Consider the following 26,052-nt stretch of genomic DNA (forward strand, 5'->3'; position numbering starts at 1 on the left):
TCAAACACTGTTACCCAAAAAGCTAATTTGTAGTATGCAACTCATGCCAGAATAAAATAAAAATAAAGTATTCCTTTATTTTGTTTGTACATGGATAAATGAGAATACGCAAGATGCAACATATTATTGTACGAGTTTGAACATGACCTTTGGACAAAGCTAGACTTGTGCTTTCAGTCTTTATTCTGAGCTGAGCTAATCACAGCCTAACTCCAGCTCTGTCACAGTCATAAGACTGACACTGAACCTATTATCTGACTGCCAAGCAAATAACTGCTTATTTTTTTCAAGAAGAGATCATTTTTAGTTACCATCAAGTTTGTTTACGTTCTAAAACAGATGCATATTGCACTATACAAGGCCAGCCACGTCTCAAATCTGAGATTACAGAATTAAAATGAGGTCCCTGAGAACCATATGTCAGATATTTTAATGTGTATATAAAGGACTAGTTCACATGTGTTCAGTCCACATCGAGAAAGACACCAACACAAGCTAACAGAGAAACTTGGCTTTCTATTCAGGCGGTTTTCAGAAAGAGAGCACATTTGCATGCTGACCCACATTAGTCCAATGCAACAGTTTGAAGGTTGTCATTTCCTTTTTAGCTTCTGTATTCTAAACAGAAGAGTCAGTGCCCCACAGCCAACAAAAAATACAAAACAGAGGCAAATGTACAGACAAAAATTTGATGTTTTGGAGGAAAAGGTTGCTGAAGTGAATGTATCAAAGTTGATCCTAATCTTTGGTGAGCTAAAATCAGCAAATTACAGGCTGATATTATCTGGAGTAATCTGTTTAGAGGCCAACTGGCACATGTCGCTGTTCCCAGCTGTCCTCAGCAAGTAGTCAAATTACATTGCAGTAATTCTACTGGAATATTAGTACTTATGAAGTCATCCAGTCACAATGCTAAAAATGGGTCTGTGTGCTATGCCACTACTGTGATCTTTCTCATGTGGGTTTTTATGTGGCTCAGTCTCATATGTAATCACTTACTTGTGCTACTCGCATTAACCCTGTTGGCATTTGAAGCTTCTATCTCTGAGTGTGTCAGGTTTGTATTTGCTTGTTCGGAATATAGACAATGCCAGGGATGAGAGGAAGTCATGTACAGAGAATTTTGTCAAAAGAATGAACTGTGTTGGGACAAAACCTCTGATTTTAGACATGGCGTGGCAGTGGGTCAGCGGGTTGTCCACTAGTTGGTGGAGCTATCCCTGTAGTAGTGTCCACCTTGTATTGCAGCTCTGTCCCATTGATGTGTGAATGGGGGAATGACAGGCACATTGCTTTACAATGTTGTGTAAAACCAAACCAAGGTTAAAAAGCGGTATTTAAGTGAAACATTACCCATTTGAATAAAATGTAAATTTCACCTGTTGATGATGATAGAGGTCAATATATAATTGTGGGACTTTTTGTAACATAGTTGACAGGTACCATAGTTGACATTTTTTGCTGTTTTCAGTCCTAAAATCAACATGGCCGCCTTTAACCAAACACCACATGGCATTTTTAGAGAAAGATTCTTCTAAATATTATATATACAGTTGAGTAAAATTGAAATTGAAAGTTATTTATAATGATATTGGGCTAAGCCTGTTGACGCGATAAATCCACACTTGACTCTCACATTTCTTTATATTAAATAAGTCAGAAAGCCTTGGAGTCTGGCCAGTCTTTTCTTCAGGAGGAAATGACATCATGTGGAGGAGGTCATGTGATCTGGAATTAACACACTTCCTTGAGAGGTGTTTTTGTAATGGGGAACTTAGCTGAAAGTGATTTCTGGGACACAGATACAATTTGTTATTTTACATATAAAATTTGATATATTGTCAAAAAAGAAACATCTGTCATGATTATCTCAACTTAATAAAAAGAACACAATCCAAATCATTTTTGAATAAGTTCATTTTAATATTGTTTAGCTAATTAAAAAGTGGTTGTTATAAGTTCGGATGGTTATTTAGTTGACATTTTAGTGATATCCAGTCATTTTTCATTAATAAGTGATTGTTTCCATAATAAATAATGATGGAATTTGCAAAGATATGATCATAATGAACATAAAAAAAACATTCGTTTTTTTTTTTTTTTTACTTTTAATAAAATGAATCCAGGTTATATCCCATGGACTTCAAAAGTCCCTCAATTATAGATTGACCCATAGATGAAAAGTCAGGTGATCACTTAAATTTTGACAGTTTATTCTGTGGGGACACGTCTGAGCCAGATTTCAACTTTTGTGTCAGTCTTATATGCTAGTTACTAACTACATACAGCACTTGACACGTCTTTCCAAGAAACTTTTCATGCAAAGAGCTGTTGGATTGTTGAGCACATGCAAATTTAGAATAAATGACTTGCTTCATTCTAGATACAAACTTATAATATGATTCTGGTATAATATTATAATATTTTAGCACTGTGAGAAATATTTCCATTTCTGCACTTTGTTAGAAACATTGTGTCATTTATAGCAGAACATTTGGCTGTGCAGAGCTGGCAGTGAAGGCAACAACAGAAAGTGAGTCATAATTCTGCAAATCTCACTCTAATCATGTATTAAATTTGCTTGACAAGTAGACAGGTCCCCAGTGATATGTGTGGAACTGAAGCAGTGTCTGAGCAGATTTCGGGGTTTGATTTTTAACAAATTTACAAGAAAATACACACATTTACTTTGTCGTTATATGTGTTTATTAAGTGTACATAAATGAGCAGAATTTGCCATTTCTATTCATTTAAAATGAATTCTACAACAACACTTTTGGGATGTAGTGCATATCTATAGTGGTGAACAACAAGACCAAAGGTGCTGTTTCCTCCTCAGCTGTCTGTGACTCATGTAACAGTATGTGAGCGTCCATTTAGTTTTTCTCCAGGTGTTAGTCATCACTGCATCTTCCAGGTACATCTACATCAGAAAACAGACACAAGGTTAGTTCTTCTTCTGGTTGGGAAACAGGTTAACAGGACAGAGTCACTACATGCAGGGCACTCAGCCAATTAGGAGCAAGATGACACATGGCAAGGTAAGCTATTTTAACCAGATCTGGGACTGATCCTACAAGTACTGGACATGTACATCTCTGGGTTATGTCACAACATTTTTTTCTTTACAAATTATGTTTAGTTCAGAGCTTTCCCAGTCTGTACATGATAGATAGATAGATAGATAGATAGATAGATAGATAGATAGATAGATAGATAGATAGATAGATAGATAGATAGATAGATAGATAGATAGATAGATAGATAGATAGATAGATAGATAGATAGATAGATAGATAGATAGATAGATAGATAGATAGATAGACAGATAGCTTTTATTTCCAGGTATTTACATCTGGATCTGATATATAACTTAGAACAAAGCATCTTTTGTTTGAACCTACCCATTTTTCATGCGACCAAAAGTACTGGAACATGTGACTGACAGGTGTGTTTTGTTGCCCTGGTGTGTCCTACTACATCGATTATTCAAACAATAAATAGCACTCAATGTTATGTTCAATTTCAGATTTGGTTTTTGCCTGTGCAGACTGCATCTATAGTTGGAGGTGTAACCAACATGAAAACCAGAGAGCTGTATATGGATAAAAAACAAGCAATTGTGAAGCTGAGAGAAGATGGAAAATCAATCAGCACCATTGCATAAATATTGGCCGTGGCCAATACAACCATTTGGCATGTCCTGAGGAAGAAAAAATCACTGATTTACTAAGTAACAGATGTTGAACGGGTAGAACAAGGAAATCAGCAGCAGTTTAACATCAGAAACATTGTGAGAGCTATAAAGAAAGACCCTAAAACACATCAGCAACAACCTCCAGAAGGCAGGAGTGAAGGTATCACAATCTACTGTTCACAGAAGACTTCATAAACAAAAGTACAGAGGCTACACCAGAAGATGCTAATCACTCAGTAGCTAGAAGAATAGGAAGACCAGGCTGGAATTTGCTAAAAAGTACTGAGATGAGCCTCAAAAATTCTGGGACAAAGTTTTATGGACTGATGAAAGAGATGAACCTTTACTAAAGTGATGGAAAGGCTAAAGTTTGGAGAAATAAAAGATCTGCTCATGATCCCAAACATACAAGCTCATCTGTAAAACACAGTGGAGGTAAAGTCATGGCTTGGGCTTGCATGGTTCTTCTGGGATGGGCTCATTAATCTTCATTGATGATGGAACATGTGATGGCAGCAGCAAAATGAACTCAGAAGGCTACAGAAACATTTTGTCTGCCAATTTAACCCTTCGATGCACATCATGGGTCAAGAGATACCCATTTTCCATTGAATGTGAGTCACTTTTCACCCATGTTATGCATCAAAGGGTTAAAGAAAGATGCAACCAAACTGACTGGGAGATCTTTCATCGTGTAGCAAAACTGCCAAAACAAAAAAGGAGTTCATCAGGAGCAAGAAGCGGAAGGTTTTAGACTGGCCAAGTCAATCTGCAGGCTTCATTTTACCTGCTGAAGAGAAGTCTAAGGGAAGTAACACCCCAAAACAAACAACAACTGAAAGAGGCTTTGGTGAAAGTCTGGGAAAGCATCACAGAAGAAGAATGCAAAAGTTTGGTGATGTCAAAGGCTCACAGGCATGGTGCAGTCCTTACAAGCACAGGATTTGCAACTAAATATTAAGTCTTATTCTCTTGAATCTATTTGAAGTCTATCTGTTCCAACACTTTTGCTCACCTATAAATTTGTTGTTTCATTACAAATAATGCTGTCTTCTAATTTGTTTATCAGCTCCAGATGTAAATACTTGGAAAGAACAACGGAGATGTTGATCTCTTGTCTCATTTTCATTGTTTGATGTCAAACCCAAATGTGTTCAGTCTACAGCAGAAAAAAGGAGTTGACCTCACTGTTTCAAAGTATGAGGGACTGAATGGTATTAAATGCATTTGAAAAGTCAAAGAACGTAATCCTGACATATCCACCTGGTTCATCCAAGTGGGAATAGACCTGATGGAGCATGTAGGGGGTTGTATCATTCACTGTGAGATTTTCCTGGTATGAGAACTGCAGGGAGTCAAGTGCACGTGCAACCAGTGGTCTCAGAAAGTGGTGAAGAAGCAGCTGCTCTTGTGTCTTCATGAAGTGTAAAGTGAGGGACACCAGTCTGTCCTCATTCTTCTGCACTTTGATGATGCAAACAGATGAAAACAGCAGTATTCTCAGTATAACAGTAGTTGACAGTAGAAGGACTTCCTTTTTCCACCTGAGAAATATTGTGAAAATCAGGAACATCCTGTCTCAGAGTGATGCAGAAAAACTAGTCCATGCATTTGTTACTTCTAGGCTTGACTACTGTAATTCCTTATTATCAGGTTGTCCCAATAGCTCTCTGAAACATCTACAGCTGATCCAAAATGCTGCAGCCAGAGTACTGATGGGAGTTAGCAAGAGAGATCATGTTTCTCCTATACTGGTTTCTCTTCATTGGCTTCCTGTTAAATCTAGAATAGAATTCAAAATCCTTCTTCTGACATATAAAGCTCTTAACAACCAATCTCCATCATATCTTAAAGACCTGATAGTACCATATTATCCTAGCAGAACTCTTCTCTCTCAGACTGCAGGCTTACTTGTTGTTCCTAGAATCTCTAAAAGTAGAATGGGAGGCAGAGCCTTCAGTTATCAGGCACCTGTCCTGTGGAACCAGCTCCCAGTTTGGGTTCTGGAGGTGGACACCCTCTCTATTTTTAAGACCAGGCTTAAAACCTTCCTTTTTGACAAAGCTTATAGTTAGGGCTGACTGGGGGACCCTGAGGGGGTCAGCTGGAGTCTTCCTCTTGGACGTTCCTTAGTTCTGCCCCTAGTTATGCTGCTATAGGCCTAGGCTGCTGGGGAACCTCTCTGGATGCACTGAGCCCTTCTCTAACTACCTTTGTATTTACGATATATACGCCATTATTGCATTACACTCACTCTGTTTCTCCCTGTGTCCTTTCTCCGAGTGTCCCTGGTCCCAGAGCTGGATGCTTCAGATCTGTGGTGGTTCTCCCACCAACTGGCCTAATCTCCATCTGTGGGATGCTGCTGCTGACCTTCCTCCAGCCCACTGCTTCCAGCTGCCCATTTCCATCAATCTACTCTGCATCACCCTCACTATACTTGAATTGCTCATCTACATATTTTTGAATTTACCACCAGCTATATATGTAGTATATTTAATGTCAGAGCTGTACACCATAGCAGTAAACTACAATTAGTTTCCATGTTAGTTGTACTTTGCATGTATCATCTGTCTTATCATGCATGTATCAAATTGTGTGTTTTATGGTCCTTGCCCCCCACCCACCCCCACAGGGTGTTTTCCTTGCCACTGTCACCTTTTGGCTTGCTCTGGGGTTCAGGCATATGGGTTCTGTAAAGCATCTTAACACAATTTGACCGTAAGTGGCGCTATATAAATAAAATTGAATTGAAAAATTGAATTGAATAGTTTCTCAGAGGTTGTCAGCAAAAAAAACCCAAAGTGAAATTAGAGTGAATGCTGAACTTCATTACATCAGGTGGACTCAAACACAATACAATTTAGAGTTGCCAAATAAGTGAGGTGCATGCCTGAAGACTGGCAGAAAACCACAGCACCCAGAGGAAACCTGTACAGACACAGATAGTACATGGAAACTTCACGCAGAACTGTAAATTTGTCATGAACTAAATGTAGTGTAGGGTAGCGTAGGTCAAGACATAATTTGAGGAAAATAATGCAAATTCAATATCATTGTTGCAGCACTCCTTTCAAATAAATGTTCCAGCAAAGATAGCAATAAAACAAACACATGAAGCACAGAAACAAGTTTGTTCAGTCATAAATACCTCCCTATCGACAACTACACCACACATATCAACACACTGCCACCAACACAAATTCCTGCCCTCTGTTTTTTATTATAACTTCCTTGTCCCAGCCCCAGTGTTCATGTCCCTGTCCATCTGTTGTGTGACTGCCTGGATCCAGAGGGCTGAAGAGAACAGCCAGAGAACACACAGACACACACACAAACATTCCCATGCACTGAGACTACATGCAATTAGAGAGGGCAAGTCCACACTTGACTACGTAAACACAAAGCTGATTCATTTTGTCTACTTTCAGATCTAACCACAGTCACATTTCATTAAGCATTCATCTAGGCTAAGTGAATACACAGATTATACTTTATAATCATGAACCCTTGTGGTTTTTGTAAAAGCAGCACAAGCAAGACTAGCACAAACTCAAGAATAACCTATATAATAATAATGTCATAGTCACTAAAAAAATAATCCCAATAAAACAGAATTTCATAAGTCTATAGCTGTTGTGACTTGCACTATTTCCTTACTCCTTTGCTATAACCTGTTTAGTTTTGCACTCTCTCCATGACCTTATTTCTCAGGTTACACATTTCACTGTCAAATCAGCAGCAATTCAGCTGGTATCCTTAGTCTGTCCTGCATTAGCTTTGACATTAGGCCTTACCAAGTGCTAAATACACCCTGCCATGACAGAGAACTATTGGAAAACAGCCGGCATAGTCTGGATTCTGCTGTTTGAATATTTGCACTATGAGTAAGACTATGACAAGACTGTATGAAAATCATTTGTAAATAAACAGAGATAACATGTTATTGTGTGTTGTATATATTGATATTAGGTAGGACTGGAAAACCATCATCAAACATCAGCAATTGTGAAATATGCAGTGCTGTGATTGCCACGGCAGACCAGTGACAAATTAAAACATACGTATGGTGTTGGGCCACCATGTGTAACCAGACCAGCTTCTGTGCAACTTAGTTCCCCAAGTTTCTAGAACTCTTGTGAAGGAATGAAATACTATTTTTCGAAAAGCTATCCCCACATTTAGTGTTTTAAATATGATGAGTTAGAGAGAGGAAAGCATTGTGTAAAACCTTGGTCCAAGACCTCCCATACACAGAGATTTCTGTAAGTGCAGGCTGTTAGCCTAACAGCAGATTACTTATTTAAGTCCAGCCGGCTACTGTATTGAATTAGTTTTTGATTTGAATAGTATGTGCTTAAGACGCTGTAATTTGTTATGTGAGCGTGATGATAGAGAAACATTCCTATCGATATCAGTCCTGCCCTAAAAGTCGAGGTGATTCAGTAGACTCACATGATTTGTGAGCAATGTCTTGATATTTTAGTGTTATTTTGAAATAATTTAAAGACGAAGTCTGTGATTCTGAAGAAAGGTGGTGTGGGCCCTTTCCCCCGTTGCTCTGATTGTATTTGAATGATACAGTGCCATTTTCTACATAATTCAGTTTGTGTATAATGAGGCTTTATTGAAAACGGCTGGTTACTGTTTGCTTCTGCCCTTGTGATCATGTGTTACAACCACATAAACTACCAGTCAAAAGTATGGACACACCTTCTCATTCAGTGTTTGTTCTTTTTTTGCTACTGTATACATTGTAGATACATACTGAAGACATCAAAATTATGAAGCAAGATATATGGAATTATCTAGCAAGATATAACTCTGAATGTGTTTTATATTTCAGATTCCTCAAAATAGCCACCCTTTGCTTTGATTACTGCTTCGCAAACCCTTGGCCTTCTCTTAATGAGCTTCATGAGGTAGAACCTGAAATGGTTTTCATTTCACAGGTGTGCCTTGTCAAGGTTACTTTGTGGAATTTCTTGCCTTCTTAATGGGGTTGGAACCATCAGTTGTATTGCACAGAAGTCAGGTTGGTACACAGTTGACAGCCCTATTTGTTAGATTTCATAGTATAGCTAGAACCAATCAGTTAAGTAAAGAGAAATGACATCACATCATTATTTTAAGAAGTGAAAGTCAGCTAGTCCAGAAAATTGCAAAAACTTTCAAAAACCATCAAGTGCTACAACAAAACTGGCTCACATGAGGATCGCCATAGGAAAGGAAGACCAAGAGTCAGCTCTGATGCTGAGGAGAAGTTAATCCGAGTCTCCAGCCTCAGAAATCACAAGTTAACAGCAGCTCAGATTAGAGCCCAGATAAATGCCACACAGATTCCTAGTAGCAGACACATCTCTACATCAACTGTTCAGAGGACTGAGACTGACAAATCAGGCCTTCATGGTCAAATAGCTGCTCAGAAACCACTACTAAGGAAAAGCAAAAGGCAGAAGAGATTAGTTTGGGCCAAGAAACACAAGGAATGAATATTAGACCAGTGGAAATCTGTGCTTTAGTCTGATGAGTCCAAATTTGAGATCTTTGGTTCCACCCGCTGTGTCTTTGTGCAACACAGAAAAGGTGAATGGATGGTCTCTACATGCATGGTTCCCACTGTGAAGCATGGAGGAGGAGGTGTGATGGTGTGGAGGTGCTTTGCTGGTGACATTGTTGGGGATTTATTCAAAGTTGAAGGAACACTGAACCAGCATGACTACCACAGCATCCTGCAGTGACATCCCATCCCATCCAGTCTGCGTTTAGTTGGACCATCATTTATTTATCAACAGGACAATGACCTCAAACACACCTCCAGACTGTGTAAGAGCTATTTGACCAAGAAGGAGAGTGATGGAGTGCTGCATGAGATGACCTGGCCTCCACAATCACCTGACCTAAACCCAATCCAGATGGTTTGGGATTAGATGGACCACAGAGTGAAGGCAGAATTGTCAACAAGTGCTCAGCATCTCTGGAACTCCTTCAAGACTGTTGGAAAACTATTTCAGGCAACTACCTCATGAAGCTCATCCAGAGAATGCCAAGAGTGTGCAAAGCAGTAATCAAAGCAAAAGGTGGCTATTTTGAAGAATCTAAAATACAAAATGTGTTTTGACTTAGTTCACACTTTTTGTTGGGTACATAATTCCATATGTGTTCATTCATAGTTTTTAAGCCTTTGGTGAGAAGCTACGATGTAAACAGTCATGAAAATGAAGAAAAACCATTAAATGAGAAGGTGTGTCCAAACTTTTGACTGATAGTGTACATACTGGCTGACTCCTTCCCTGGTAGATGATGTGCCCACTGAACAAAAATATGAATGCAGTGTGTAATATTTTACTAATCTTTACCTATTCTTTTAAACAAAGGGGAATAAGATTTTTTTGGTTCAAACACACAGCATTTCTACAGCAGTATGGCTCTCTTGAGATAGCATACTGAGCCAATACTGCTGTGTAGCCAGGCAGATAATCTGCTGAAAAACAGAGTGAGAAGCTGGGGTTTAAATCCTGAAGAGCGTAGAATGGAGTTGACTCTCAGGTGAGTATGATGATTGCAAGCAGGAGGGAAGCTGCTGGCAACTTCCAGAGACACATAAACATACACAATGGGGAAGGCTCATCTCAAATGACTAATTTCAGCATCCTTGTCTCCTCCGAACACAAAAATTCAAAAGTTCTCATGAAATAGCCATAAATAAAATGAATCTTTGATCTACGCATACTGAGCTGTCAGAGATTAGAAAAAGATATTTGCTCAAAAGGCTGCACATTTATTAATATTGGAACTTGTTTAGAAGAGAGGCTGTGCTGGTATTTGTGTTCCATGCATTTGGCAGATTGTGAGCTCCAGATTGCAGCACAGCTCGGTAGGCCTGGCTGGGAGGCCGAGGTGAGAGCAGTGTGGGAGGCTGCACATGCACGCACGCCATACTTTATGAGAACACTCACACAAACAGACACACACATGGAAATTAGATGATGAAAATAGCAAAAATAATGTCTTTGGAGAAAAGTGGAATGCAGTAGCAGGAGGAAGCAAAAGGACAGAAACAGACAACACCAAGGAAGTCTGGGCTATATCCAGTAAACTCAGGTAAACTGCTGGCTCTCTGAGATATAATGGTTTCTGATTTAGAAAGGAAAAGGAAGAATATAAAAGGATGAATTTGCATTGTCTTCTGAATCATTTTATATTCATGTATAATGCATTCTCCACAATTAAATACAATGACACGTACACTACTTTCTGCTGACAATCCCACAATACAATGCCCAACATTTAACAGATGCCAAACAGACAATGCTGGAAATTACAATAAATATTAAGTGTCGGAGTAATTTCAATTTACTGCTTACTTTTGAGTGAACAAGTGAGTGTCTGTTGGTGAAGGTATAATAATACAAAGTGTACCTCTGTGTTCACTTTTGCAGATACTATAAACTAAAGTGTCTTAGGATGAAGCTGGAATAGTAAAAATAACCAAATTAGGCATTAGTCTGTCTGCCAATACCAGCACTGAACTGCATCTGCATCCCCCTTTATGAGTATATGAGTACATATTCATGATTTGTCTTATCCATCTGATGACAATCTTTAAGATCACTGTAACTTACGCATCAGTGGGGTTTAATGCACTGGACATTTTATTAAACTTAAATTGATTCCAAAGGTGTATTTTCTTCTGATCTTGAATGAATGTAGTGAAAAACACAGGAGCTCCACAGACAATGTCAAAAGATCACATTATCGAAATACAATATACTCCAAATTTTGATTGTATCAGTTTACAAAAATAATATTTCACCTGTCAATATCTATCATAAATGCAAAAAATGGCAAATGTGATCCAAATATTTCCAACCTTTTCTGAAGGACCAGTTGTGCTCAGGAGTTTTAAGTAATTTCATTTGTTGCATAAAGAACTGATGGGTATCAATGGATGCATGCAGTATTTTTGTCTGACATTAGCCAGGCTTTGCAGAGGCTTTTATGACCCAACTATTTCCAACTGTTTTTAATGCTCCAATTGTTCTCAGCAGTTTCAAGTCATTTCATATATTGCATAAAGTGTTGATGGGTATTGATGGTGACATACAGTATTAATGTCTGATATGAGCCAGGCATTGCATGAGCTCTTCCTAGACAGAGTAGTAGAGCAGTGCAATAAGCAACTGCTTCACTAAAGCGAGTTACTGATTTAATATACAATGTAACAATACACTATATTTTTTTAGCAAAAGCAAAAGTTCTTTTTCTGTTACAATGTGAACACGGTGTAGAACAACAGTACTTATTTTGCAAAATGAGCAGAATCTCTGTCCTATTTTTAGCTGTGAGAAAATCCAGGAAACAGTACTGAGGCTGTTAGAGGCTGTCAGTGTCAGTCTTGTTCTTTATGGGAGTTATACTATTATGGATAATTTACATGGTGACAATTTAGTGATGCTGAAATGTAACATCTTTAAAATCTTCAAATGTCCTCACCTGTACTCTTTTTCTCATTTTAAAATAAAAGATGAATTTAACATTGAAAGAGGGCTATGCTGTAGTACTCTTGCTGTGTAAGAAAAGAGATGAAGTTGACTTGTTAACTATTACCACAGCAACATGAGTTAAAAATACACATGTACCCAGCCAAAAAATGGGAAAGCAGTAGTGGCGTTTCCGTGTATTTTTAGGGGTGTGCGTGGTGAGAGAAGAGTGAGAAGGTGGGATGTAAAAGCGATTGCTAGTGATTTTGGAGCTTCTATAAAAGAGGGAGTTGCTAAGACTGACAGTTGGCATTAAAACACAAAAAAAACAAAAAAAAACTATAGCTTTCTAACAGTTTTTTTAAGTAAGCTTGACTGTGAGGAAGACCAGTCTTCATTTGCAAGCCAAAATAGCACCTTTAGAGAAGAAAAAAATGGGTGTCATGATTTTATTGTACAGTTGAGGAACACTGATTGAACAGAAGAAAACTGCTTGAACCCTACAGACCCAAGAATAGACCGGGGTCTTAATATTGGTTCTTTTTTTTACAGACCAAGGATGAGTGTTCTGAGCCCTTGCTGACACAGAGTACTGATACAAGTAGTTAATATTAAAGCAGTATGTCTATAATAAAAATTAATGCAGATATGCAAAAACTTTGAATGCCACACCTGTAACAGCCTGGCTGCTGTGTGCAAACTGTTTGTAGTATAACATAGTGGCCAGTAAAATCCACAACCATCCACTGCATAGTGTAGCTAGTTATTAGTGGTAAAGCTGAAGGCAGGAATGTCCTGCAATATACACTCAATGTGCTGTTCCACAAAACAGATCTTGGGATGTGGTGATGGTACCAAAATCCCACATTTTTAATAATCAACAACAGTTGGTTGTCAAAAGCAATGTAGTAAGTTAGAGTTTATATTTAAAATTTTCTTTTGATTGTCCGATGTTTGATGCAAAGTTTGCTAACTTCAGCAAACAGTTTGAATTGTGAACTGAGCTGGGCCTAGATGTATTCTCAAACTGATTATGTTAAATGAGATGTTTTGCAGTTGACCTTAGAACAGAGTTGAGTTTCCTTTATTTTTGTCAGTGCCACTTAAAATATCTCCAATTCATCCTCTGCTGCATTTCTCCTTATACATTGAGGCTTATGTAATTTTGGCATAAAGTGATATCGAGTGTGTTATATCAAAGAAATGTTGCAATTATGAGTTTGATGTCAATACACCACTAGAACAAACCACTGTTATAAAAAATATAACTCTTTCCCTTTATTAGTATTAGTGGATGATTTGCTAAAAGGGTAGAAACATAATTCAAAATCTTAATCTTTTATGCAAGAGAACAAAATAACATGTATATTTAAATATGCACTCTCAAACATTGAATGCTACCTTCAGAATCTCAGGGTGGCACACAAAAACACTACATTTCAGGAATTCTATGATGCTGTTGTGGTACTGAGGCTAGTCGAGAACTATGCTCATTTGAGAGCAATCATTTACTTTGGCTTCTTATTTTACAGTCAATGTCACTAATCCTCTATTGTACATAGAAAAATAAAGGTATAGGTAAAACATTTAAGTTATTTGGGTGACCGCCATTCAAAATAGTCTTGAATGTGTCTTTATGTAAGTTGTACCTGCTGCCTTTTAGCCATGTCAAAAGTTGAATTTCTGTCACCGTTGGGACGGACAATAAATCTTATCTAATTACTCCACCAAGGAACGCGGCGGACTTATATGACGATTGGCGTACGTTTGTCTGTTAATCTGTGAATCTGTCTGTGTGTCATTGTGCAACATTACTTAAAAAACGGAATAACGGATTTGGATGAAATTTACATGGAAGGTCAGAAATGAAATAAAGGACCACCTCATTAGATTTTGGCAGTGATTTGGCTTACAATCTGGATCCACGGATTTGTTAAAGATTCCTGTATCATTGCGAGATAGCAGCACGGCATCACAGTTACTATGACAAGTGAACACTACATCAGCTGCCTGCTGACGATCACATGATTGTGATCCTACTACAAATCCACCGCTGCAGACTTAACTGGACTTATCCATTGAAATTATATGACTGAGCAGCCTTGGCGGAGTACTGCGCTCTCCGAGTGCTTTTCTTGTTTCTCTGCCAAGGAACACGCCGGAGTTATGTGACAATTGGCGTACGTTTGTCCTTCTGTTAATCTGTGAATCGGTTTGTCTGTCCGTGCGCAACATTACTCCAAAACGGACTGATGGATTGGGATGAAATTTTCAGGGAAGGTCAGTAATGATACAAGGACCACCTCAATAGATTTTGGCTGTGATGCGGTTTGCAGTCTGGATCCATGGATTTGTCAAACATTTCTGTATCATTGCGAGATAATAGCACAGCGTCACTGTAACTATGACAAGTGAACACTACATCAGCTGCCTGCTGACGATCACATGACTGTGATCCTGCTACAAATCCACCACTGCGGACTTATCTGGACTTATCTGTTGGAAATGATACAATGAACAACTGATTAAATTGTAGGGGTGTTTCTGAGTCCCATCATTCCCGCCACCCGCTACATATTTAGGTCACAGGATTTGGTATCCGTACATAATGCACACATACATAACACACGCCTGTGCTCAGTGCAAGGTCATTTTGTTTGTGGGTAAATTTATATTAAATGGCCACATTCTATGTTGCCATGATTTCTGATCCTCAATAACTACTAAACAAATGCTGCATTTTGACAAAAATATGCTGCATTTCTGACAATGTCATATGGGGAAATGAACACCCCTGGCAGAGTACTGCACTCTCAAAGTGCTTTTCTTGTTCTATTTGTAATAGTCCAGGAGAAGATGCTGCGGTGCATTTAAGGGGAAAATGGTGACATCTATAATTTATTTATGATTCTAACAATGACAATTCTGTCCATGTGTGACGATAAGTTATCTTACTACAGTAAGTTACGGTCCTATAAAATGTACTTCCATTGTTAATCATCTACATGTTAAAACAGTATCCTGCTGTGATGAAGTTCTGCACTGAGCTGTGAAAAAAATGATTTAATGGTAGGATTTAGTGGTTATAAACTGTGACCTTGTGTGACAGCTCACTTGTCTTCAGATGAAAGATAGAACAGAATGTAATACGCTGTCATTTAATGATCCTCTCCAAAGTCTAGGATAATTATCCAAATTGGGGGTGATTTTGGCGCCTTACCACTAGTGCTGCTCAAAGGGAATTCGAAGCAAAGTTTAGATTTTTTGGCTTCTTTGTTTAAAATCTGTAAATGTCTTCACATTACAATGTGAAAATAAGGCATGTTTTTGTTACATTTGGTTCAAAATACTGCACAAACATTAAAACAAACTTTGTCAGTTATAATTCAGAGAACTACATGGAAAAATATCAATCATCATCATCATCATTCAACCTCTTGACAGTGAAGATCCTCTTCTTTGAACTCCTTGAGATTCTTCCCGTATACTCTTTCATCCAGTACTGAATCAGGTGACCACACTTTCCTGTCTGGGATTGGGTTTGCACTCTTAAACTAACTAAAGTTTAGAGCTTGGTTTGAATTTGGTGATTTTCAAATTAATATGCACACTTATACTTCTTATGGAAGTTTTTAAATGAATTTCTCAGATTTAGATTTGTATATTTATTCTCTTACTGTCTTTGCTGAGTACTGCAACTCTATACACCACGTCATATTCCTTATGTGTGAACTCACTTGGCATTAAAGACTTTTCTGATTCTTCTTCTCTCATTCATTTTTTTGATATGAACTATCCTCCTTTAGTTTCTAAAGACTGTAGACTGTCTCTCAACTCACAGTCAACAAAAGCAGGATGATATGCAATATTGAAGCTGCTCTGTGTGTAAACATACAGTAGGATATAAAGCTAACACACAAGTTTTTTTTTTTTTTTTTAACCTTAAAATCTTAAAAATTATTAAAACATCCATCGACTGTATATACACCACTTAGTCCTCATTAGGGTTCCAGGGGGCTGGAGTCTATCCCAGCTGACTCAGGTGAAGGCAGGGGACACCCTAGACAGGTCACCAGTCTATCACAGGGCTACATACAGAGACAAACAATCACACTCACATTCACACACAATGGAAACTTAAAATCACCAATTAACCTCAGTATGTTTTTGGACTAAAGTAAGCCGGAGTACCCAGAGAAAACCAACACATACACAGGAAGAACATGCAAACTCCATGCAGTAACATCCCAGGCTGGGACGCGGCTGCAAGGCGACAGTGCTAACCACCGAGCCACTGTGCAGCCCTATTACTAAAACATTTTAAAATACAAAGCTGACCATTGTATATTTTATTATTTTTTTGCCAACAAGCTATTCGATATTGCTACATACCATTGGCACAATATTAGCTGAAACAATGAGAAAATTTGGCCAGAGTCCATGCTCCCACCCTGGATGTATCTGACTTGGACCACTGGAACACACACACATTGGTTTGGAGCTTCTTGCATATGTTCCACATTTGTATGTATGGAAAGACTAACTTTGGCTTAGGATGTCTCCCTGTGAAATCACATACATTTTAACTGCCACCGGCCAAAAAAGAGTTTCAGTCAGCTGATAAGGATTTGAAGACTCTCATAAAGCAAATGGTATTTCATAGGTTTGGATTTGTGTCTCCCTAAATAGTAGAAGTATGTTTTTTTATTTCTTTTTTGTAAATATGACAGTAAGAAGAGTTACATAGAGCTGTGAAGTGATGAAGTGTAAGCCAGTGTTCGGCTGCCACTGTAAGACAGGATAACATTGTACCAGCTAGAATCGCATGACCTTTCTTGTTCTCACACAAGACCATTATATTATGTTGTTAAAAAAAATCTTCTTGTACCATAAGTTAATATACTGTTATAAGAAGAAACTTAGATGGTAATAAAATAACATATATGTGACACAGTGCACAATAACCAAATGTAGAAATGCAGTAAATGACTGAAGGGGAAGTTTTATGTTCCTTCCTATCGTCACCAAGGGCCGCTCAAAGGGTATCCAAGGGGAACTTTGGATTTGTTAGGGTTCTCTGTTAACATTTTGTAAGGTCTTCCCCAGACTATGAGAATTGCTATGAGATGACATTAATGTTGTCAAGTAGCACGATAGAAATTTGAATTGAATAATAAGCTTGTTGAGTCTATCCCCAAACCTATTAGTCATTACAGGGTCTAATTTTCTTTCTGTGGGCACTGACTGGATTCAACATGTATATAATATCTTTCTAGTCTCATGAGATACACTGAAATGCCATAATAAAGGGAGTTTATTGCTTTAATGAGATTCATTGAATTTGTCATAATATGTGATAGTTTAAATAAAGTGATATGCTGAGTAACAAAAGTTCCTTATTAAAGCTAAATAAGTTGATATATTATTTCACATTTTTAACATACATTGTATCATTGACATATTTGATAAACAAAAAAACTTGTTATAATGTGAAACAAATACAAGAAAAAAATGTGTGACAAGAACCTAGAATTGTAGAAGTTTCAGTAGAAATTAACTGGACTTCTCTTGTAGGTTTCTGTAGCCATTTCACCTCTCATCTAACGGCGCTTTTCCACTAGCACCTACTCGGCTCGACTCTACTCGGTGAGGTTTTCCATTAGGACGTATTACCTGGTACCAGGTACTTTTTCAGTACCTACTTGGCCGCGGCTCCAAGCGAGCTGAGTCAAGTCGATAAGGCCGTGATTGGACAGGGAGTGACAACACACGAGAGCGACTCCTTCATGAAAACCGGTGAGTGTTTTGTGAATTCAAAAAACTTTTACATTACTTATCCCATTGGCGGCAAGCTCACTTTAAACAAAAAAGTATATTTTGAAAGTAACGTCGTTGTCTTCTGTATGCAGACAATGAGCTAGCTAGTTAGCCATCAACGGTAACTCCGTGGCCGGGCCGCCGTTCTATGATAACTCCACTCACAATGAGGTGGTACTCAATTGTAATGGAACATGACCTAAATCGAGCTGAGTCCAGTGGAGTCCAGTCGAGCTGAGTGGAGCCGAGTAGATGCTAGTGGAAAAGCGCCTTAAGAGGCTTCTTCAGTTCTAACCGATTGATTGGAGAGTTTCAGAGTTTGTGGTCACTCCAACTCACATGGCTAATGGCCTATTAACGACCAGAACTCATGTCTCAAGGTGTGAACTGTTGTGAAACCACTCCTTCAATATATTCAGAAACTCACCATCTGTGAGTTAGACCTGAAGAAACCTTTTGGATGAAAGTGAAATGTCTTCAAGAAGCTACAAGAGATGTCCAGTTCTACTGATGCTCCTACGAACACCATGACCTGGATGACTGAGAATCTACACAGACAAGAACCTATAATATGCTGCAATACATTGCCATTGAAGCCTCTGTAAGCTGGCACTGATGATAAAGTTTGGAGTCCGTTGGTGATCATTGAAATAACAAAACATTTGTCTGGACACATTTTTAAAAAGGTCATAATGGCAATGACGTATGAAAATTACAATTGTAGTACATTGAACCTTCTATGGCCACATGTTGCTATATTTGGAAACTTTTAGAATAAGCTTTGACATCTGTAGTCTTGTTGTCTTGTTGATCCTTGTTAAAGGGTTGTCTGACACACAGACAACAGATCATGATTGGTGCTCTACGTAACGGTAAGTCCATCTTAATAGAGATGATATTAAAGGAGGAAGGAATATGTCATTGACCTGTGCTATTAGCAAAGCTATGAGAGAGTGACATGAGTAGTTTTTAAAAGGAGTATAAGATGGAACACAGACTTCAAAACTGCACCAACTTTAGACTTAACTGAAAGTTATGTGGTCTCGCACAGGGGAATGTGGCATTTTAAGTGTTCAAGTCAACATTTCCTACATAAGTCATGGGCCATCACAGAGACACATGCTGCTATTTGGAGACAATTCAAATGTGACTTTAGGTCACAGGAAGTTTCCTATGTGGGTGGTGGTCCATCATAACGGAGCATGATGTTGAAGGACCGGGCAAAATTGTTGGAGAGGGAGCAGCTGTTTCCTTCTTCCATGAGGGGCAGCAGGAAGGCTAGGAGCAGCAGAGCGAGGAGGAGGAGCCACAGAGGAAGAGCCAGTCGACAAACCCGCTGCAGCAATCCAGGCTTCTGCCAATACAGAAATAATACATCTTTAGCAGGACACACAGAACACAGTACGCAATAAGTCTGTAGTACATATGTCATAAAAGACTGACCTACTGAAAAGTAGTGCCTTTCTTTCTCTGTCCCAGCTGTACCTCCCAAACATAACTCCAGGTGTTAAAATGTTCTCATTTAAATGTTTCCAATTGCCTCAAATAGTACACAACTTCTTGAAACAAATACTTGAATAATTATCAGGAAGTAAGTTTGATTGAAAACACTGCCAAAGCCAGCAAGTCCACATTTGGATGTGGTCAGACTTGCACCACTACTGAAGCCCAGCAAAACTCTCAACTGCAGTTGGAACAACTTGACCATATCCTTACAAAAATCTGTTCAGGGAGTTTAATGTCACTTAAATTCATTCTCTGAAGCAATCCTCTCCATAAACGCAAACAAAGGTACTAGCTAGCAAGCACTAGCTGCCTCACAAAACATGATCAATAGCCATGGCACATCTCATGTCAAGGGAATTAGTGCTACAAACAGATGTCATTGATATATAAACTACAACTGTGATCACGAAAACACATTTTAATGTTAAATGTTAATGCAAAGACCTATGTATTGGATATCATCTCTTTTTTTTGGATTCTTTTTGTCAGTGATTTCGTTTATATCTGTGAAACTGACTAAAAGAATGACAACGACATGATCATTTTGTGATCATTTGTTCGCTGAGAAGCACGAGCCAAGTTTAGAAATAATATATTTTTCACACACTGGCAGATCAAAAGCCTGGAAAATAAAGGAAGTCTGAACAATCACAAATGAAAATGGTAGAAGCTCACCCACACTGTCAGAAACATCTCCTTGCACAGTAAACTGATTAGGTCAGGCCTCTGCAATCTTTCATATTTCTCTCAGACTTGTTATTCTGAATCATGTCTATCACCCACCTTTATCTTTTACCTTCTGAACTGCGTCATCCAGCCTTACTGTCAATAACTTGTAAACCAAAACAGGTGCCTGCATAGAAAAAATTACTAAGGTCCAGCATCAGACGCAGGCATTTAGGGAAAAGATTGAGAAAATCTTTAAGATGCTTTATGTCGGACTGTTATACAAATATTACTCGCAAAAAAAAAAAGTGATGAACATACTGTAATATTAAGAAAAATGTCACTGCTGGACTTCTCTCAATACCTGAACTCCGTGACACTCGGTAAAATACTAAGTTGGACTACTAGAAACAGTAAATGTAAAAAAGAATAAATTAAAAAAAAATTGCATGAAATTTGCTGATGACCAGTTTGAATCATCGTGTGGGTTAATACAAACTGTCTACAGTGTCCAAAACACCACTTCTTATGTATGTCCTTTCTTGTTGACACGCATGTGACCATGTCTGCTTCCAGGTTCAGCAGGATTCCCAAGCTGTGCTGGAGGGGCAGATGGTCCAAACTGAGGTCCAAGTCTTTCAAATCTCTGGCCTGTTCATCAGCTGTAAAAGCATTAATAACCTTGTGGCTGTTGGCTGCTACCTTGTGTAATTTCAGGCTTGACTTGTGCATCGTTTGTGCTTTTGTGAAGATGTCAATAGCTTCTTTAGGTGCAGATGCAAGCCTGTCATCAACATAAAAATGTCTAACTACAAACTGCTTTGCATTAGCACTGTGTCTTCTCTCATCCTCAGCTGCAGCACACCTTGCAATAATTGCCACGGCATGTGATCTTTCATTTTGTAGCATTTTGTGCATTTTTTCACATGCTTGTGCAGGTTATCATCTTCATACCAAAATAATTTGAGGTTGTCTTTGTGTTTTTCCTGTACTATCCATCCATCCATTGTCTATACACTGCTTAATCCTCATTAGGGTTCCGGTGGGCTGGAGTCTATCCCAGCTGACTTAGGGTGAAGGCAGGAGACACCTGGACAGGTAACAGTCTATCACAGGGCTAAACAGAGACAAATAAACACACTCACCTATGGACAATTTAGAATCACCAATTAACCTCAGCACATTTTTGGACTGTGGGAGGAAGCCAGAGAACATGGACAAAACCCACACATGTGCAGGGAGAAAATGAAACTCCATGCAGAAAGATCCTGGGAGGGCTGGGACATGAACCAGGAATCTTTTAGCTGCAAGGCGAAAGTGCTAACCACCAAGCCACTGTGTAGCCCTCTTTCTGTACTAGAAAACAATAAAACATTTGTTGACCATCAGCCATTAATGCTTCTTTTCTGAAAAGCAGAACCTCAAAAGGATGTTGTTTAAATCAGGGCCACTAAGCAGCTTTGTTTTAAGGACACTCCTCTGTATTGCGCACTTGAATCAAAGACCACTCTTAACTGATCAGGATTTGATGGCAAATTCCAGTGTTCTTTGTCTTCTGTCAGTGGAGAGGCAGGCTCTGCATGGTTATTTTCAAGCATTTTTTTTTTTTAACATGAAGTCAATTTACTGCCTTTTCATGTCTGGTTTTCTGTCCAGTGTTTTCCCAAAAGAACACAGGTGCTTCATTACCTGCTCTCTCTATTACTTTGAAGGCACTATCTGAGGTATCTGAATGGTAATTGTGCAACCCTGTTATTCGCTTCATGTTGATAGACTTCTTTTTTCATTGTATCAAAAAAACAAACTTGATAATCCAGTGAAAATGTTGGTTTGTCATCTTCCCTGGTTTTTTCAAAGACTGCAGCTTCCATGAGATGCTGGCAGCTTTTCTCGGCTCTAAAACATTTCTTGCTACTCCTACACATATTGGCCCACAGCATTTCTATGTGGAGCAGCAGGCACCTGCTATCATTATGCACAACACATGTTCCCAGTGTTTTGAACAGCAGGGTGCATTTGCTCTCTAGAGGGAATCCACTCTATAGGGGAGAGAAGACTCAGTCCCAAAGTAGTCCATCAGGTGTAGGAGAGGTTTGGTCGGGGATCTGCAGATCTCATCGTATCACGCATAAACGCACCCCAACACAATGTGGTACACAAACTGCACTTAGACAAACAGGAGAGGGCTTCAGAAAACAATGAACACAGCTCAGAAAAAATCACCTTCTGTCCACTCCCCTCCCTTAAAGATAACTACAACTCCTGCTGCAAACAACACTGTGAAGGTTTATCTAGTGGAACCTATTTTTCTACCTGTGCAACAATATTACATTATTGTGTGATACGGAACATCTTCTGTGAAAAACATACATGTGTTTTTGCTGCACAATATATATTTGTTTTAATGGTATGAATGGTATGGTTTTCGCAGATGCTCAAAATGTCTTGCACTTGACAAGAAACATCTTCTATTCTCAATGTAGTCTAACTAACGTACTCATTTTCAATAATACCTGTATTAAACTTCAAATTCAAAATGATACAATTACTGAAAATGATACAATTCCTAACTATTTCATGTCCATACTGTGCTTTTCTTGGGCAGAAAAACTGTGGTAGGGCAGTGGGTAGCACTTCATAAGAAAAAAAGAAAACAGTCGCTCCCACGCTGTGCAGGTTTTGTTTCTATGACAACAATATCTTGGCAACATATCACCATTCTCACCACAACTGTGTGATAGACTAGCTTTGCCCCTGTTTGTAATAATTTCTAATTAATTATCATACAACTCAGGAGACACAGTCATGGCCAGAACAAGCATCTCCTCCATGTTTTTGGTTACTAAGGCGATGAGTCCTGACTATATGAATTACTGCCTGAGAAGTAGCGACACGAACACCATTCTGTTTGAAGCAGCCCCACAAGAAATGCATAGCACTCAGAAAAAAGTAGGCTTGGCGATGAGTTATCTAATAAATTATCTAAAAAGGAAAACTGGAACTTACTGTGATGGATGTTGACATGGACTGTATGGATAGTAAATTCACTGTTGCCTTTTGTTTTGTCTTTTAAATAAGTTAACGTCAAGGATTGTTCCCAGCTTGTCTAATGATCAGTACAATGGTATTCTAATTCATATGAACTACTGGTCAAACTCAGAAATGCTAGTCACTCCTCCAACTTCACTAATGCATTCATGAGTAATGGCTGTGCTTAAAAATAAGACCAAGAGCCTTAAAAAAAAAAAAAAAAAAAAAAGAGTACAGGATTGCTTAACTAAAAATGTGTCTTTTTGCCATTTCGGGCATGTGGATGGTGCTGACTGTGTGTATAAAGCTTAATAATTAATACAAGAGGAAATGAAACTAGCTGCACAAAACAAACACCCTGTGGGCAACAGTATGTTTGTGTTTCCTACAAAGATAGAACCCAGGCAACACCTGCTGTAGGGACAGTCTCTGAGCCACTAAAGCTTGAAACTCATTCAGAAAAGTCACAGGTGTCTTAGTGACCTCCCTCAGTTGTCTCGTTCTTTCATGATTCACTCAGTTTTTGAGGACCCTCCCTCTAGGCAGTTTTATGTCAGTTTTAGGGAGGTATTCCATGTGTCAGTTTCATGTCATGTAGACTCCTTTTCAACACTTTAAAGTCAGTCTGTATTTTATTACTGCATGTGAAAATATATCATTGAACCAGACCTTTACAAGCACCTTTGCTATTTTCAAATGTATACATGCCATTTGACTATCTGCACAAAGCAGCAAAGAACATTAGGTCTATCCTGGCTACCTGCAGACATGACTGTATAATGACTTTTCTTCCACTATTAAAGGAACACTGATTGCACTGATTGTTACAGATTGCAACAAATAAATAAATACCCCTTGTCCTCTTTGCCCTCCACTTTCAAGTATGTAGGACAACTTACCATGGCTGCTAAAAACACAAAAACATGAAAGCCCTCTCTAAAGCCAGTGTTTAGTTTGTTGAACCAGGCTACTGTACAAACATGTGCAACATGGTAGACTCTGTGGAAGAGTACCTGCTCCCTCTGTCGAAATAAAGTGCTCCTTCTAAGCTAATATTTCTAATACTTGGAAGCATACTGTGTATATAGTACTTTGATTCTTTTTATTTTTTTAGAGTATTTTTATCTATTTTTATTCTTATTTGCACTGCCGCTAATTGTCGTGTTGTTCCATACAAAATCCATTGTACTTCTGCACAATGACAATAAAGTCTCTTTATCTAATGAAAACATAGATATTAGTATGTTTAGGTGATTACACACTAATGGAAACATACAATATCATAATCCATTTTTGCCAATAGACTGACCTAAATCCTACATGCTGGCCTAAATCAAACTTAACTAAAACAACTGCAACTGCTTTGGTACCACAAAAAAAAGCACTTGTTATTGATAAAAAGCTCATGATGTCTATATTTAGCAAGACTACTAAATGCATTGTTTGCAAACAAACAACCACAAATGTGAAAGGTCACTATGAAATTTATATTATGTTTTTAATCTCAACAGGGAGAGTATAATCATGGTAACATATCTGTTAATCGTATCCTTACCTTTTGTACCTTTGCTGCCACAGCTGGAGACTCTTGTTTGCCTGAGACTCTCTGCAAAGACAAAACGTGTCATTTTCAGTATAAATTGTGACCTAAAACTCCGACATTGCATACAACAATGACTGGATTACTGCTAAAAGAAATATAACACATATACTAAATTTAAACCAGTACACATTTGAAATAATACTCACTGAGGACCACACTACTAAACACCTTTCAGACATGGAACATTGTTGGCATGATCAATCCATTAAAGTGCCAGCATTCTAGTTATTCAGATTCTGATGCCAAAGGTGCTAAACTCAGAGCTAACAGGTGATAAAAACAAACTTCAGCTCCTTTTAACATCTTGTGGGGAGGAAAAGAAAATGTGATTATAATCATTATTGTTGAGTATCATTATTCTTTAAGCGGTAAGGGTCTGTTTTCACTATGGTTTTATCATTATGTACATTTTATTTTGTTGCCTAATAGATTTAAAATTCTAGAGCAAAGAAAAAGATGTGCTGCGGCATACAAACTCTGCATTAAGCGTCTCTGTGACGTTTTTGTGCTAATATTGGTGATGAAATGTGGAAAAATCCTTCACTTAATCACTTCACACAACTCAAAGTATTGCTGCTTGTGTATGTCTCTCCGTTAATGTGATGTTTCGGTTCAGACTTGTGCCCTGTTGAAATTGGTGTGGAAATGTGTTACTAGGTCTGATTGATAAGATTGTCGATGCAACTTTTACAGATAAGCGATCAGTGTGAACATTAATTAAGGCAGCTGACCCATTTAGTTGTCGTCAGATTAACGGAACAGAGTGCATGTTTGAAAGGGTATTCAATTCTTTTGCATGTATAATTACCAGTCTGTCATATGAGCATCTTTGGCGAACATTTGTTTTAATTGGCCTTCACCACAACTAGCAGTGGAGTTAGATCTTTTTAACTTCATTATACTGATGGAGCCTGCTGAGATGAACAACTAACTACATGTGGGTAAGTTCTCCGTGTCACTGTTCAAGCGGGAGCATATAATGTTACACTGCCACCTTATGGTAAGAAAAAGCAGTGTACCAAAAGGGAAGCCTATGACCCCAATATAACAATGAATGCAGGACCCTGGTATGTAAAAGCATCTGTGGACAGTTTTCAAGTGCAATTACATTTGTTTTTCAGATTTTTTCCCCATATTTGTGTACCTGCACATATAAATGGGTCTGTTATTTTTTTTATACCAGGGGATATTTTGTCTTTTCTTTTGTGACCCTAATTTTAAACTTTTGTCTCCTTTGGAAGCCAAGTTCA

At 38.3% G+C, this 26,052-nt stretch overlaps 1 protein-coding gene across 3 annotated transcripts in view; it reads right to left on the bottom strand.

Annotated features, from left to right (window-relative positions):
* Nucleotides 1–17,476: 17,476 nt before the first annotated feature.
* The window catches only part of syne3 (spectrin repeat containing, nuclear envelope family member 3), a 41,906-nt gene continuing 33,330 nt past the window's right edge, over nt 17,477–26,052 (bottom strand). For all 3 annotated transcript variants that reach the window (XM_023274343.3, XM_023274345.3, XM_055006052.1), the window contains 2 exons: nt 24,755–24,805; nt 17,477–19,351 (listed from right to left, as the gene is read on the bottom strand). In XM_023274343.3, coding sequence (XP_023130111.1) covers nt 19,169–19,351; nt 24,755–24,805 — 234 coding nt within the window. In that variant the 3' untranslated portion in view covers nt 17,477–19,168. The remainder of the gene's footprint in view (nt 19,352–24,754; nt 24,806–26,052) is intronic.

The sequence above is a fragment of the Amphiprion ocellaris genome, chromosome 20 (assembly GCF_022539595.1).
Source record: "Amphiprion ocellaris isolate individual 3 ecotype Okinawa chromosome 20, ASM2253959v1, whole genome shotgun sequence".
Classification (NCBI taxonomy): Eukaryota; Metazoa; Chordata; class Actinopteri; family Pomacentridae; genus Amphiprion; species Amphiprion ocellaris.